This window comes from Perissodus microlepis, chromosome 15, assembly GCF_051167445.1.
Source record: "Perissodus microlepis isolate ML-2025 ecotype Zambia chromosome 15, ASM5116744v1, whole genome shotgun sequence".
Taxonomy (NCBI): domain Eukaryota; kingdom Metazoa; phylum Chordata; class Actinopteri; order Cichliformes; family Cichlidae; genus Perissodus; species Perissodus microlepis.
Window position 1 is genome coordinate 22,120,227 of NC_140475.1, and position 17,415 is coordinate 22,137,641.

Sequence of the window (17,415 nt, forward strand, 5' to 3'; positions counted from 1 at the left end):
TTTGCACAAGTCAGGTTACATTTCACTGTGTGTTATACCTGTATAACTATGCATGTGATGAATAAAGAACCTTGAACCTTCTTGAAGATTACTGCTGCTCTCTGTAATTCTTTGCCTCAGAGCACATCTGTCTGCAGTAATCCTTGTTGGCAGGCGTCCATATGTATTAACGTCCGAGCCAAAACATTTCTACTTGAATTACACACATAGGGATGTCTGTAATTCAGCAGCACTGTTTTACTCTGGACCCTGATATATATTAGGGCTCCCACGATTAGTCGAGTAGTCACGATTACGTCGACTATCAAAATCGTCGACGACCAATTTAATAGTCGACGCGTCGTTTGAAGCTTTGTAAGATCCCAAAAGACGCAGGAATAAGTAGTAGGATTTAAGAGTGTAATAACGGATTGAAACAGAAGATGGCAGCACTGCATGTACAAGGATGCCAACCATTAAACCCTGAAGAAGAAGAAGCAGTGTCCCAGAATTCATAGCGCGGCCCTGCGTAGTTTCCAACAATGGCGGCGGCTAGTTAGTTTTAATTTTACTCTTATTATTCTTTCTGGGTCACAAAATAAACGTTTAACATATTTTCAGGCGAGAATGTAGCTGTGTAAACTTCAAATATCTGCTCAGCTTATCAAGACATCTCATATTTTCAAAAGCGCTCCAACGTTTTCGGAGACGTCTGTTACCCACCAGCTCGATACCTAGCCCGGGTTCAAGGCTCACTAGAGCCCGTGAGAACACCGGACTCCCGGCACATCATTTTCAAACCCACCGCTGTCTTTCGCTACCCAGGTTAAACATGATATATAAGTCACTAAGATAACTTAAAATGTTATTGTTTGGCTTTTTTCAGTATTTTATTTGTTCCTGAGTAAATCAGTTTGGCTGAGATTCAAGTTATAGTTTTTACACAGCTGAGTAAACATCAAGCAGACAACTGACTATCAGAAGTGTGAGATGCTCGAGAATATACTCCGGGGTCCCGTTATATTTTAAATAGCAAGGAGTAGACGGCTGAGTTTATTAAACTTCACCGAAACAATCTGCAAATTTCATTAAAAATTAAACAATCATCTTGTCTTTATTTTTAGTTAGCACATACCTAAAACACTTAAAGCTGTAAGCTAATGATAGTTATATAAGAACAGATGCATGCTGGTGCAATAAGCTGTAGGTTTGACGCTCAATGGATGCATGATCTGATTAGTCGACTAATCGCAAAAATAATCGGTGACTAGTCGACTATCAAAATAATCGTTTGTGGCAGCCCTAATATATATAACAGGTCATATTCGCTAAACTATCCCACAAAAATAATATCATTTTGGGAATCTGTCAGCTGCAGATTTTTTCCTGCTTTCTTGTTGTTATGTCGCTTGTTATGTCACTCAGGTCATTCTGCTGGGGCAATGCTAAAAGGTTATAGTTGTACTGTGATCTGTTAAGGCCAACCAAAATAAATAAATCCTATTGTCATTGAAGAGAAACATTTACCCTTAAAAGAATTCCTCCCTGAAAAAAGTGATGACCAACACTTTGCCAGATGTAGAAAAGTAAAGCAAAAAAGCCATTACACTATGGCTTTTTAATATTTTACATTGGGTTGAGCAGGTCACTGCAGGGGCCATCGTTTTGCATTTCATTGCCCTGTTTTCTCTCTCTGACTTCCCATTTACTCTACTGTCCTGTCAAAAACTGTCCCCTGTCCCTTTCTTTTCACCACTGCTACAAAATCTCCAGGCATCAGAAGATATAACCCCTGCAGACTTCCTGCTTGAGGCTCTGAGCTGCATGAAGTAGACATGTGATTCTGAGTTTGGTTTTAGCCCGGACGACATTGGCTATACCCAGGAGCTCTTGCATCTCGCCAAAACAACTGGCTCTCCTCCACTGGTGATGTAAACAGACCAGATGAGCAGTATCATTGAGAGTGGAAGGGGATTGGCCTACGTAAGAGGAAGACTGCAGAGCTGTAAGGTTTTTAGGTTGGGTGGTGGCAACAGATGAAAAGTCCAAGATAAGCTCATCCTTGGTCCATAAGTCTTGCTTGAGCTTCATCACGTTTTTTTTTGAAACTTAAGTAAGCAGGCCATGATGATGATGCTAAACATATGTTCGCAGTGACAAAGGTTAAAAACAACCTGATATCTGTCTGTGGAGCAACACCTTAACTCAGCTTTCTGTATTATATCTTTCTACAGCTGTTTCTTAGATTTATAGTGCACATATTATTTATTAATGCACTTTGCTCTACTATCTACTCTCTTAATCGTACATTTTACTCTTCTTTAACTTAACCCAATTTTTCTTTTCTTTTTTAAAAATCTGTTGCATACATAAGTTGTTTTTCTGACAGTATAAGACCCTCACTATGTACCTGGAGGACTTTTACTTAATGCTGTTTATTGTAGATTGTATTTTATTCTTTATCCTGCTGCTATAACACAACAATTTCCCTTGTGGGATCAGTAAAGTAAAGATTAACCCATCTCTCTAAACAGATTAAAATCTATAGTGCAGTATTTATTAAAGTCAGTCAAGTGTATAAGAGTAAGGACCAAAATCCAGTCCATAAAGCACAAATTAAAGCTAGGAGAAAGGCAGTCAAAGTCTCGTGATTTAAAATAGTGAGCAGGAACCAGAAGAATCACAACCAAATAAAAGTCAACATGTCTGCACTTTTGAAACAATGGCTGGTTGTCTCTTAGGAACCAAATTTCACCTGATTTTAGACTCTAATCAGAAGTAAATTGGTTAGTGTGATTTAGTGAATGGTTGCAAATAAGCTGTATTCAATCTGTTGTAATAGCCTGAGAAGATTAATTGCCATCGTTCAGCCAAGTGTACATGTAAAGACTGGGACTTTTTAGAGGCCACGACTACCCGACCAGATTTAACCCAGAAAACCAGGTCCATGGATATTGGGTGCTTCGGGGAAAGAGAGTGCAAAGGAAATGAAAAACAAATGTATCCTTCCCCTCGACTGACAGCATCTGTACAGTTAGATTTAGCTCATGTTCCACTGACCAGTAACCAAGCCTCAGATGTAGCACAACAGAACACACAGCAGGACATGAAAACAGACTCATGCTTCAACCTGTCACGCTGTGCTTTTAGGGCTTACCGAAATGTTTCAGATAAAATGAGTGAAAATTTAAAACCCTCAGGAAAAATTGCAAAGTGAGCACTGGCTGTAATTATGGTGTAGTTTACAAGGCTTGTAACTTTTGGAGACACTATATCCTGAATCAAATCATTTCTTTCAAGCTTTGGTTGTAAAACAGATCTTTGCTCTGTAGAGTTTTTGCTTGTTTTGTTTCCCCATCAAAAACCCTTCAGGCAGTCCAGTTGGTATTCAGAGATTATCCACCACCCAGATTGTATTAGAGGGATTATTTGGGTGCTGTGGTATTCTGTTAATGAGGACACAGAGAATGGTGACAAGGATTCTGGTCATAGACTGTAATACTGACCTATATTTTAAAAAGTTATATCGTGGCTGATGATGTTCTTCTCACCATTTGTCTTACTGTCATAAGACAAATGGTTTATAAAATGTAAATTTATATAGATTATAAATTTACATTTTATAAACAGCAGCTGTTAGAAATGTCACATTAACAGAGACTACCAAATTCAGATTACACTATATGACGATAATATGCTAATTAATAAGTTAATTAAACATTTTTGGTTTTCACTGTCGGTCCTATTAGGGAAGCAAAACCATTTTCATTCTCATGTCTTCTCCTTGTTCTCTTTCCCCACCTCAAAGCACAGTTAACTCACCTTGGTTAGTTGTGACTGTATCTGTGGTAACCACCCGTTTTACACCTTATAGATACACACACACATACACATACTAGAAGGAGTATCAGGTTACAATAATGGATTGCATTTATATAGCACTTTTCAAGGCACCTAAAGCGCTTTACAATTCTACTATTCATTCACTCTCACATTCACACACTGATGCAGGCAAACCACAGTTGTAGCCACAGCTGCCCTGGGGCAGACCGACAGAAGCGAGGCTGCCATATCGCGCCATCGGCCCCTCTGGCCAGTAGGCGGTAGGGTAAAGTGTCTTGCCCAAGGACACAACGACCAGGACAGAGAGAGCAGGGGGATCGAAGCAGCAACCTTCCGGTTAGAGAGGAGCTTCCCAATCCCCTGAGCCACGGTCGCCCCACGGGGCCAGGTTACATATCAACAAAGTTATAATGGAAACCAACTGACAATGGAGATACCTGCATAAAGCACCAACACAAGACATTAGAATAGACAGAGATAGGAATCGAAATCCATGGAAACAAATAACAAAAATGGTAGATGAAGTATAACTTACACAGCTGATGTTTTTTTTTTATTATATTTGTAAATCAGATTTAAGTGGTGATTCTTAACATTACTTAACTTTATATTAGTACATTGGTTAACTTAGGTAGCAGAGGAACTCTGTTGGCTGTTATGAGATTGAATTGAGTTAAGCCAATTTTGCAACATAACGGTACTGATCCCTGGTTAAAGGTGACCCCCTGTGAATTTTTGCCTAAGCTCTCAATAACGCTTAGAATCACTAGTGACTTTGGTGGTCTGATCTTGACCTGCGGCGGGACAGATTCCAACTCCACCTTTGAAGTGGAATCATGTTCATGGGCTATGACACCGAGTTGACTAAGAACACAGACTATGAGTTGTAGTCCAACACAGCGGACTTTTAAACAGTTTTATTTAACAGGTTATTTGTGAGACTTGATTCATAATGTATGCAAGTCTAGATTAGACACACTGAAGAAAAAAAAACATCAATTTGAAGGTTTTAAAAAGTAGACTTATTGTTTACATAAAAATGTGTTTACATTTTCTTCGTATTAATTATTGCTTCACTGAAGACTGCAAGTTGTAGTGTGTCTTACAATATGCAACGCTAAATCTGTCCAAAAGTAGATACTTCTACATATACAAGGCACAGTTTAGTGTGTTTGTGTGCACACACAACCTGATGCTGTCCTTGTATCTGGAACACAGTAAGTGAGTTTGGCATTGCTAGCCAACCAGGTCACTAATGACCACATGGCCAATTAGCAGAGCCAAACAACAACCGGATTCCCTTCACCTCTGCCTGCAAAACAACAAGCATTCATCCAAATTACTGACGGGAAACTATGAGGAAAATCTGGGCTGAGGGGCCTCAGAAGCAACAGACAAAGATAAATATGTGTTTGTATATACTTATATAATATATATATCTATATCTATTTATATCTATATATAAAATATATATATATCTAAAAATTCCCCACTTGCCCCTGGGGGCGGTCAATCCTTCAAGCTCAGGTCCTCTACCAGAGGCCTGGGAGCTTGAGGGTCCTGCGCAGTATCTTAGCTGTTCCTAGGACTGCGCTCTTCTGGACAGAGATCTCCGATGTTGTTCCCGGGATGTGCTGGAGCCACTCGCCTAGTTTGGGAGTCACTGCACCTAGTGCTCCGATTACCACTGGGACCACTGTCACCTTCACCCTCCACATCCTCTCGAGCTCTTCTCTGAGCCCTTGGTATTTCTCGAGCTTCTCGTGTTCCTTCTTCCTGATGTTGCTGTCATTCGGAACTGCTACATCGATCACTACGGCCGTCTTCTCATGTTTGTCTACCACCACTATGTCCTGGTTAGCCACCACCATATGTCTATATATATCTCTCTCTCTCTCTCTCTCTCTCTCTCTATATATATATATATATATATACATATATATACATATATATACATATACATACATATATATATATATACATACATATATATATATATACATACATATATATATATATATACATATATATATATATATATATATATATATATATATATATATATATATATATATATATATATATACATATATATATATACATATATATATACATATATATATACATATATATATATATATATATATATATATATATATATATATATATATATATATATATATATATATATATATATAGAGAGAGAGAGAGAGATATATATATATATATATATATATATAGATATATATATATATATATATATATATATATATATATATATATATATATATATATATATATATATATATATATATATATACATATATATATATATATCCTTATCTCCTCTATATCTATATATAAAATCTCCTTGAGAGCAGCACTTTCTTGGCGAGCTGCTTGGGTCTTAATGCCACTATAAGCATACCCTATTATTGTTTTCGAAACAGTCTTCTAACAAACAAACAGGTTATGATAATAAGCCTGTGTGTGTGTGTGTGTGTGTATGTCTGTGTGTGTGTGTGTGTGTGTGTGTGTGTGTGTGTGTGTGCGCGCGTTTCAGAAGTGACACCGAGTCCCACACAATGTGACAAATCCAAAATGCAGAACTAATTTCAACTGACAGGTATGGTGGCTCAATTTAGCACTACTGTTGTCATGGTAATGCCATGCATTTGTCTGTGTGTACACCTGAGAGTGTGTATCCGAGAAACAACAGACTGTGAAAACAGGCTGACATCAACACCTAAGGCGACCATTATGCCAACGACTTGGAGATACACTATCTGACGCCCCGACTAACATTATAAAAACATAAATTCCTCATTAAAGTTGGAACAGTCACAGCAACAGGAAGGATAACACAGCTAGATAACAGTATTTTTTATAATGCAGTGACTCAGATACATATATTTATTAAAAATATTTCTTTGCAATGTTAACAAATGATCCATACAAGTGTAGATTCATCTAACTGCAACAATTAGTCAATTAAATGTAGTCAACTTTAATCACTGAATCTGTGAATAACAGTTTATACTCAGTGATGCGCCTGGTTATAGATAGGATATGTGAGAATTAAAATGTGTTTTAGCTAATCAGACGTGAGGATTTCATGTCATACAAGACAGAAAGTGAAAAACAATTAAAAAGCTTCACTTTGATTCATTAAGGAAATACCAAGCATACTAATCAATAATAAAAATGACGAGTAAGTGCATTGCAAGATAGGATATAATATAGAATATATACTATATATAATGCTTTTAAAATCCATCTGTTCATTCAAAAAGCTCTCGATGATTTAATATATCTTGTGGCAGCCAAGTATGTTATGTAAGGACAGAGTTATGTCCCAACATGGCTATTCCACATACCCATCTCTAACCCAGGCAATCATATAGTCCCTACAAACTAGACAGCCTAGTACATTCAGCACATTCAGAAGATCTTTGAATTTCTTTGAGATGAGAAGATTCAAGGAACCTCAGAGGGCTCAGTGAAACCCTTCACAAAAAGTCCATTAACAGTGAAGAAACCTTGGTGCACATCTAGCTGTCATATTTTTACTACTACACACAGTGATGCCATTTGAAAAGCCCTCTGGCTCAACTGAAAAATATTACGCTATGGTGTTATGAGAAAGAAGGAAAATTAGCAGGAAAATTAGACAAAATAGTTCAACTGTCTTGTGCTATGCCAACCAGGTTTTCTTTTGCAACCAGGTTTATGCTGGAGTCTATCATAGTTGCCAGAGAGATGGAAAACCCCACAGCAATTTAAAGAACAGCAATTAACCTAACAAACTGGATCATATGGAAAAAAACGTATGCAACCTCTGCACAGTTTTTACCAGTGCACCAGTGACACCTTTAAGTTTTTCTCAGGCAAAAGAAAAACTGGGGTGCAGTGAACACCAAAATGCTGCCATAAACTCCATCTAAGTGTAATGAAATAATAAAAAACTAGAGTCCATAAAGTGCTAGGATCACACCTGTCTCAGAGCAAGTTACTTCTCAAAGCATTATCAAACTTGGCCTTCATTTTGGTGTAAGATGCATACCTGAACCCTTTCGTGTTGAAAGGCAGACATGCAAACACCTGCTTTTGTAGGACATGCACACACACAAGGTAAAAACAATTCCAACCTTACTACTGTGGTGAGTAAAAATGGCATGCACTTCTGTAACACATAAACGATAGTAACAAATCAAAACAAACCAACAGATGTCTAAGCACAACATCTAGTTTAATTAATAAAGACATTTGTTGCAGTAGAGAATTTAAAAGCACTGAGAGATGGCCTAGTCCCTTGGCCAGTTGGCTTACCTTGGGAAGGTATGCAGCATTTCGTATCCTGTCCACCATCTCCTGTCCGTCAGGGTGCACGGCCGCCACATGGGACCACATCCTCTCCCAGGTGACACTCTCGATAGGAAAACCAGATCGATTAACGTAGAAGAGAACCCCTCCATCCTTCTCCTCTTCCTCCTCGGGGGATCTCGAGCTGTTCTTTGGGGGAGACAAAGAGGAGGACTCCTGGGTGCTGCAGCGGAGGAGACAGTGCGAGCTGGTGCTCTTGGACCGGCCATGCCTGCTCAGCTTGGCAGTAGAGGTGCCAGTCCGGTTTGGGGAGTTGGGTCCAGTCATTGGCCCCAGGAAGTAGAGGAGGAGGAGGAAAAGTTAGGGCAGGCAATCTTCCTCCAGCTACAAGAGCTTCTTTTTGTTAGTGAGCAGTGCAAAGCACATGTTGATCTTCAAGGTCTAACGTGGTAATGGGGGAAAAAAAGAAAAAGAAAACGCATTAACTCAACTATGCTTTTTAAAACGACAGTACATGTACATGACTGCACAGCAAGGATCACTACAAAAAGTGTTTGTATAACACAGTGGGGATTTTTTCAGGTACTTTCCACTGAATTGTTACAAAAAAAAAATAAATCAACGTTATCCGTATTTAAGAAAAGGGGTGATTGTGATAAAGAAGCCAAAAATGCAGCAACAGTCAACAATAAATGTACCAAAAACAATATATGCATAAATAATAACTTCTGATTCCAGAGTAGCTCAACAGCTGATAAAAAAAACCCCTCCGAGCATTAAAAATCCACATTAGCAGTCATATAAACTCATGAGTATGAAATACACAGTATTTATTTTGCAACGACACAATATAGCAATCTGCGGAATGAATTGATTAAATCTCACTAATGTGTAACTTAACAGAGCAAAGGCAACTTAATGTCGACTTAAGTTTTTCTTTTGATTGAATCAGCTGAAATATCTCAACCGTTATCATCCTGACCGTATCGTGTTTTCCAGGAAGGCTTCTATTTCACATAAACAATCGGACTTCCGGTTGAAAAGGCATTTGATCTGAAAATCACTCACCAAGGCGAGGTGTGTTCCATTCATAACAAAGCGGCGTTGTCCACCACAGGCTTTAAAGTCTTGTTTTGGTTCAAGGCTTTGTAACTTCACCTCTTCTGCTATATGTCAAGCTAGCACAAGCTAACATTTGCTAAGAAGGAATTAGAGCGCGATTCCTTTCAAAATAAAATCAGTACGTTTATAACAACTGATTACTGCGAATCACCAGAGCACACTCACAACTCCATCATTTGCTTGCCTGTAAGGCTTCTAAAACGTGTTAAAAGTAATTACGCACAGAACCGTAACGAAACAAATCATTTGTCTGTGGATATGTTTTTATTTTGATAGCGCCGTCCAGGAAGTTCCCCTCTACTGTTTTTGCTAGCTTTGCCGCTGTATCTCGGAACACTGCGGGGGCCGTTGCCTCCCACCACCACAATACGGGGAAATTACCTCGTCTCTGCATTTCTCTCTGTCAGCAGCCTGCAAGGAACCTCGATATCAGCTACCTCCTCAGAAAATCCAATTTCATGGTGATAAAAACGCTTCTTTACCCTCTGATGTGATTAAATCATTGGGGATAAAACGGTCCTACTAGCGGCCACTGTTCTCCCGTATCTGTCCGTTGCTCGTATCCCCTACGGTTGCCAGTGCTCAACAGCTTCTCATTGGTCGAGCTAACAAAGAGAGGCGGGTCAGAGAGTATTCGCTACCTTTTTTGGATCGGGTGGTGCTCTCTGATTGGTTAATTTTGATGGACGAAGAGGTCAACAAGTGATACATCTGCAACAAATTGGATTTTCTTCCACTTGTTATAACTGTTGATTTGGAATATATTGTTTTAGGGGCTGGACGCTTTTTCTTAGTAAGAATGAGTTTAAATACATTGGAAGAAACCTAAGCAAATAGACTACAGTCAAATTATTCTAATGACATAAATTTATATCCACACACATCCCGTAATATAGAGTTATCAGTTTTATTGTGATTTCCAACTGTCAATAATGAATGCATTTTTTTTAAATAACAAAAAAAATATTATTATTATTGTTTTTTACTGATGTTACAATTATATGTGAAACATACTAGAAACAAAGTAGACACGTGAAAACCTCCCACCTAACATTAGATGTGTGGCACAATAATATACAGGACCTGTTGTTTTTTTTGTTTTTTAATAAAAAGTGTCATATTATGTGTCATATTTTTGTGGCACTCGACGCATCAATATGAATAATGGGCTGCTACATTTGCAGTAGTAACGTAACTTGACTTAGAACTCCACCTTATGGACAAATTGTTTGTTACAGCGCACAAACAATTTGGTACACCTTAGTCGTTTTCTCTTTTATAAGAATGGCTTCTTGACAACCTTCCACTGACAGCACGTCTGATGCCACTTCAGCAAACACCAGATGAATGAACTGAAGGTCTAGATCCATCTCTCTGCACTATTGCTAAGGAGCACTTTTGACAAGACAAGAAAGTGTTGCTTTTTGGAAGCAAAATATACAGAAATCAGAGGTGGCTCAAGACTTCTGCACAGTACTATATGGATGTCGCCTCCCATATAGTACTGACTTCCTAAACATGATGGATTGTAGAATAGTGTAAAATTATTCCACACCTATTTGGCTTGATTTACTCATAAAAAGACTCCATTTTGACATATAAGGAAAATCATCAGAGGGCCAGTAGCATTACAGTTACATTAAAGATTAAATGGGAAACAGGTCTGTATGAAAGTTCTTTGTGTTTTATATTCCAGCTGGTCAAACATAGACACTTAGAAGACTTGCTGAGAAAACTGGTGGAGTGAGGAAGGAAATGATGAGTGTGGGGTGTATTCATTTTAATATTTCAACTTTATTGTGGAGAAAATGAAGAAAATATTAAGTCTTCATGAACAAGAGAGAGATTAACATGTGCTTGTGCAACATTTTTAAGTTACAGTGAACATGTTGAGCAAAACAATCAACCAACTTATGAAAAAACTCATTGGAGACTCCATTTCCAGCAGAAAATGCTCACTTAGGCTATGTTCAAACTGCAGGTCTTAATGCTCAATTCCGATTTTTTGATCAAATCTGATTTTTTTGTCTGCTTGTTCACACTACAAATAAAATGTGACAGCAAACGCGCTCTAGTGTGAACCCTCAAAGCGGCCCGCATGCGCATACGAAAGTGACCCAGGTCGGATTTGAAAATATCAGATTTTTGCTGTTCAAACTGTCATACCATGATCGTATATGGGTTGCATAGGGTCAAAAAAGTCGCATTTGATGCGCTTTTGCCTGCAATGTGAACGTAGCCTTAGATTCATGTGAAGGAGCTGTACAAAAAGCTTAAATTTAAAGGATCAATATCAAACCTATGGCCCAGAGGTCAGCTCTGGCTTTGCAAACTCTTAAATTTCCAAAGAAGCCTTTACCTAATCCATTTTTTCCCCAGAATCTATTACGATTACTTGTATGTCATGAAATAATAATGTGATTCAGAGAAGACTGGTTCAGCGTTCAAATACAGTTTCCTTACATACGGGAAATAGCTCGCAGTTTATGAGGCAAAGGGCTGAGAGTAAAACCCACAGCTGGAGTCAGATCTAATTCATCCTCTGAAACTCCAGGTGCAGGGGTGAAACGAAAATGCTGAAGGAGGGTGGTGAAGAAGAGGAAGAGCTCCATCCTGGCCAGACTCTCTCTGAGGCAAACCCTGCGACCTGTAATAGACAATCAAAGAACTACTTCAGCTGTCCTGTCAGCAGATGTAAACTAAACAGTGATGGCTGAGCTCACAAACCTGCAGAAAATGGAATGAAGGCATCTCGCTTGACAAACTTTTTCTCTTTGTCCAGGAAGTGAGCAGGATAAAAGCTATGTGGTCTCTCCCACTCCTTGGGATCATGCAGGACTGATGTCAAGAGAGGAAAAACCGTGGTTCCCTGCACAAATTACAATATACAGACTGCTAAAACCTGTTCCCACCTTGTATTTACATGCATTTTATCTGCATTTATGTTTTCCTACCTGCACTACCAAACCATCACCCTTACACAAAATGATCATACACAATCCAGGATGCAGTTATATTTTCTCCCACATGGCGGCTTTGTGCAGGTCAGGTTTTTTAAGCACAGGTGTGTTATGTAGTCTTACCTTCATGATAAAGTGACCCTGAAAAGTAATGTCTTGGGTGGTTTTGTGAGGAAGTGCAGTGGGGATGATGCTGCTCAGTCTCTGTATCTCATGGATGACGGCGTCAGTAAAGGGCAGTTTTTTCCTGTCAGCAACCTGCACCTGTCGGTCTCCTATGACCCTCGTCAGCTTCTCCTGGACCTCATCTGGAGTATAAAAGTAATAATAATTGAATTTGAGCGCTTTGAGTACTCCGGGAGAGTAGAAAAGCGCTATATAAGAATCAGTCCATTTACCATATATGTGTGTGTGCGTGTATATACATCTATGTAAAATATATAGAGGTCAACAGTTTGAATATTGTGCAAAAGAAATGGCATATTTCTACAATATCGTGTGTATAGTGTTGAAGTTCCGGTAGGTAAGAGTGAGTTGCCTATGAAGTGTCACTGTTCAAGAGTCTGGTGGCCTGATAAAAAAAGCTGTCCCTGAATCTGCTGGTTCGGGACCAGATACTGCAGTACCTCCTGCCAGATGGAAGTAGTTTGAAAGGTCATGACTGGGGTGACTGGAGTCTTTGATGATCCTCCCCGCTTTCCTCAGGTACCACTTCTTGTAGATGTCCTGGAGGGAGGGAATCTCACCTCCAATTATCCTTTCAGCTCACCGCACCACACTCTGGAGAGCTTTGTGGTTGTAAGCGGTACTGTTGCCATACCAGCAAGAGTGTGAGCCAATGAGAAACCCGAGGCACAAAACATTAGACCACAAAACACAGAATCTTGACTTTGTTCACAGATCGTAACTGAGTTTACGTTCAGCATAGAAATTGTGCTGTGTGTGACGTATGTGGGAAGACAGTTAAATACTGTGGCAACACAACAAACTTTGTTAAAATAAAGTGGGGCTCTCACTCGATGGGAGTTGGCTCTTCTGATTCACTACATAAATAGAGTCCTTTGAAATCTTAATTTTTGAAACGGCTGTAAATGAAGGTGACATTATTTATTTGATTTTGTTACAGTCATTTGATTTCATTAGCGCATTGAAGTTGTGGATTATTTAGGCTCCTCACCCTGAATCTTTGGATACTTGGCCATAAGCAGAAGTCCCCATCTCAGTGTAGTTGATGTTGTCTCAGTGCCAGCAGCAAACAGGTTCATTACTGTCATCAAAAGGTTATCATCATGGAAGTGACTGTTGGTAATCCCAGATTCCTGCAGACATGCAACAATAAAATGCCAGTAAATCTAATTCCCTTAAAACTGACACAGGGTGTACTTTGTTCTTATATTGACTCTATTGGGGCACAGCATATTTGTTTTCTTTTCACCATAGTTAAGCAGCAATGTGCACAGCTTCACCCTTCAGTTAATAATTTCAGCCCAAAGTAAATCCGTTGGGCATCTTTCTTTGCTTTTAGACAATAATTCTGATGGCAAAAGAACCAAATGGGACAGGCGGGGGGAAAAAAAAAAATTATTTCAGACTACCAAATTGACAAGTGATAGAGATGCCAACCTCCAGAGTTTGCTTGCGGACCAGAAAGGCATCCACAAAGCCTCTGCACATCTGTGGGTTCAGAGTCTCTTTTAAACGACTGAAGATGGCAAGGTTTTGTTTGCTACTGGTAGCAGACATTTCGAGCAGTTCCTTCCTGGCACCAGTCCAACTGAACAGCGCTGGACACATGTTGTACATCTGTCAAAAATCATATAACCATCAGTAACTAGAATAATATTTTGTTATCTGCAACAACTGATGCTTTATGTACTTATGAAAGTAACTGTAGAAATTACCTGTACTGAAGGAGAACCCAAAAGTTTAGCACCTCTGCTCATTCGATCTACCAGAGATGTAAACTCTGGATCATTATATTCAAATCTGCTTCCATAGACAATGGAGCAGATAATATTAGAGACTGCATATGATAATCTTTGGTTTGTATCAAAAGCTTCTCCTGTGACAAGACAAATGAAAGGAGTGAAAAACAAATAACAGTCAAATTAATCTTCATCAACTTTCAATAATTTTTTTTTAAATTAAACAAATCTTACCTTTGAATTTCTTAAAAACTTCAATGAGGTATTGACATTCTTCAATTATTTTGTCCTCACATGCTCTCTTGCCCATCCCAAAGTCTCTCAGGTTAGTCAGTGCAAAGCGCCTCATTTCCTTCCATGAATCACCGTTAGACCACACAACCCCTGTAATGAAGTGTGTATAGAGTTTAAATAATAATAATTTAAGACAGCGGTCCCCAACCCCCGGGCCTCGGACCGGTACCGGTCCGTGAGTCATTTGGTACCGGGCCGCGAGAGTAGAGGCTCAGGTGTGAAATGTATGGTTTTCAGGGTTTTTATCGGTTTTCAGCGTTATTTTGTTATCGTTTTTATCGTTAACTCGGTTTTCCTGGGTCTTTTCACGTGTGTTATGAATAAATCTTCTTTTTTTCGGTACCGGTACGAGTTTTATTTTGTTGTATTTATCCACGACACCTTAAAGGCCGGTCCGTGAAAATATTGTCGGGCATAAACCGGTCCGTGGCGCAAAAAAGGTTGGGGACTGCTGATTTAAGACACATAATGTGGTTATGCCCATTTTTTATTTTATTTTATTTTATTTTTACCATTTCCATGGTTCATTTCATGCACAATTAGAATTGGATCTCTGTCTCCAAACACTTCATCATAGTCAACAAGTGCCTCCTTCACTGTCTTGTATCCTGCCAGCACCACCACTTTTTGGGGTCCAAGATAGACAGTGAAGACTGATCCATATTTCTTGGACAGCTAAGAAGGGCAGAATATGTTGATATTTTGACACACATTAGAGAGACCCTGGAAGTTGTAAGAGCTGCATGGAAAGCTGAATTTACAAGTCAGCCTAAAAGAAAAGCAGCCCAATAGCTTTACCTCACCTCCAGTAATGTTTTGTAGGGTCTTTTCAGGTTCATCTGAAGCAAGTTCCCAAACAAGGGAAGTGGTCTGGGTCCTGGGGGATCCTGGGTACTGAAGCTAGCAGAGGAGATTAAATAGATGAGCAGGAAGACCGTCAGAGCCCCCAACAAGAAGGTAGAACTGAAGGCCTGAAGAAAAACATTTAATATCCCCATGGTTTTCAAGTAAAATATACACTCTGTTACTTGCACTGAAAACTCAGTGACTGTGAAAGACACTGCACAGGGATAAACAGTGCAAACAGTGTTCTGTGGTTATGAATGAGTAAATGATTAATGTTGCAGTTAGTACTTTGGTCTGTGTCAATATTATATTTTCAGGATGAAAAAATAAAATAAAATAAAACGTGTATGTATATATATATATATATATATATATATATATATATATATATATATATATATATATATATATATATATATATTGTGGGGATGAACAAAAGTATTGTACCAGCACAATATAATCTGCAGTATGATCATTGCTTTAACAATGTAACAGATAGCTTTAAGATGGCCTTAAGATGTTTATGCATACTGTTATCATATTAACCTTGTATTCCAGATGCAGTTATAACTATTTTATACACATTGCATATCTGTGCTTATTTTGAGTTGATGTTCGGTTCATTAAGGGTCTTAAGCTTCACTGGCGTGACTGTCCAGGTGATACATGCTGAGGGAAACTAGAACATAGAGGGAATTGCAATACAGGCTTACAAAACACTTATATCAGGTCATTTCTATTATCTTTCATATGTTCATGTTCTTGTATTGAGTTTTAAGTAGTATTAGTTGGTTGAAAGCATTTATTTAGTTTATATTCTATCTTTAGTTTGAGTACATTGTGACACATTTGGCAGGGGCCTCTGTTTGACTGTGAGCGTTAGTAGGTGAGAGGTGACATAGAGGCTGAGTGAGGTCGTGACATATACACACACACACACACACATTAGTTAGACTCATTTATAGGTGAGAGGTTAGCCATGTCTGCTTGTAACTGTGAAATTGTCTCTGCTAAAAGAGGAACAGTTTCTTGTTATCTCTGCAAAAAGAGGAACAGTTTCTTGTTATCTCTGCAAAAAGAGGAACAGTGTCTTGCAGGATGAGTGTCTTGTGACGAGAACTGGAAGTCAAAAGGTTGACAGGAAAATACCTGCTATGAAGATAGGAGACAATGTTCTTTTTAAACTGTGTTAAAAGTCATTGTGGTTTTGATCTGACCTATGTATAAAATGTATCTGTGACGTTGAAGGGGCGTCATTAAATTTAAGCCCTGATGGTATAAAATATCTGTTTATGCTTTGAATAAGTTGAAGATCAATTCCTGTCTGCGTACAGAGTGATCTTCCTACGCGTATATTAAAATCATCGTTTGACTTCACCCGGCCGGATCAGTGTGGTTATTCTTCGATCACCTCTTGTACCCTTCCTCAATATTGAACCTTAACAATATATATATATATATATATATATATATATATATATATATATATATATATATATATATATATATTGTGTGTGTGTGTGTGTACCTGATATCACAGTTATTTGTGTAAACGCTTTAAAGTGCAGCATTTTTTTTTACTATATTTTAACATTATTTGAAACTGAAGCTCATTTTTTTGTATTGACTTTTAGAGTTGAGTATATGATAAATGTAAAGAGCATTTATATTTTATGCTTTTCTATAAGACTGCCAAACCGGAAATATGTCATAAATCAGAAAGTACGGTAAATAACTTTTTATCCGACGTAGCTGAGTGTAGGATAAAACGGGTAACCAAGCAGTTTTGGCCAAAGTGACTGGGTAGCAAAAAAAGCAGGTTTCCTAACAACAAGGGCAGCAGGTAAATAAAGTGGCAATATCTAAGAGAAGCAATAAGGTTGGAGAAACCTGCATTCAGCTAAGACTGAAGAAGTCACTTGGATGAAACGCTTCTCCCGCTGAAAAAACTACGTCAAGATGAACTGAATACACTTTAATTATGGGTGACTTAGACAGCTACAAGTGTGAGTCATTAGTTTTTCTTATCACTAAATGAAAAAGTGAAGCGGACAGATAGAAAATGGCCCAAAGAGTCTGGCAACCATCAAATAAACATTGATATATATTTCAGTCCCTTTCAG

General features: G+C 38.4%; 2 protein-coding genes across 3 annotated transcripts in view; both read right to left on the minus strand.

Annotated features, from left to right (window-relative positions):
- The window catches only part of vash2 (vasohibin 2), a 35,424-nt gene extending 25,595 nt beyond the window's left edge, over positions 1 to 9,829 (minus strand). Inside the window, exons 1-2 of one of the 2 annotated variants that reach the window (XM_084953012.1) lie at positions 9,649 to 9,829; positions 8,152 to 8,586 (exon numbers count right to left, since the gene is read on the minus strand). In XM_084953012.1, coding sequence (XP_084809138.1) covers positions 8,152 to 8,472 — 321 coding nt within the window. In that variant the 5' untranslated portion in view covers positions 8,473 to 8,586; positions 9,649 to 9,829. Of the gene's footprint in view, positions 1 to 8,151; positions 8,587 to 9,213 lie in introns of both variants that reach the window. The other variant, XM_084953013.1, reaches the window with a different exon arrangement.
- A 1,236-nt stretch (positions 9,830 to 11,065) lies between these two features.
- On the minus strand, positions 11,066 to 15,484 carry LOC146372153 (cytochrome P450 2K1-like). The gene is made up of 9 exons (XM_084953004.1): positions 15,250 to 15,484; positions 14,959 to 15,121; positions 14,387 to 14,536; positions 14,129 to 14,289; positions 13,851 to 14,030; positions 13,405 to 13,546; positions 12,351 to 12,535; positions 11,995 to 12,136; positions 11,066 to 11,914 (listed from the first exon to the last, which is right to left on the minus strand). The coding sequence occupies exons 1-9, from the start codon at positions 15,442 to 15,444 to the stop codon at positions 11,727 to 11,729; spliced, it is 1,506 nt and encodes a 501-aa protein (XP_084809130.1). The 5' UTR covers positions 15,445 to 15,484; the 3' UTR covers positions 11,066 to 11,726.
- Between the last annotated feature and the right edge of the window lie 1,931 nt (positions 15,485 to 17,415).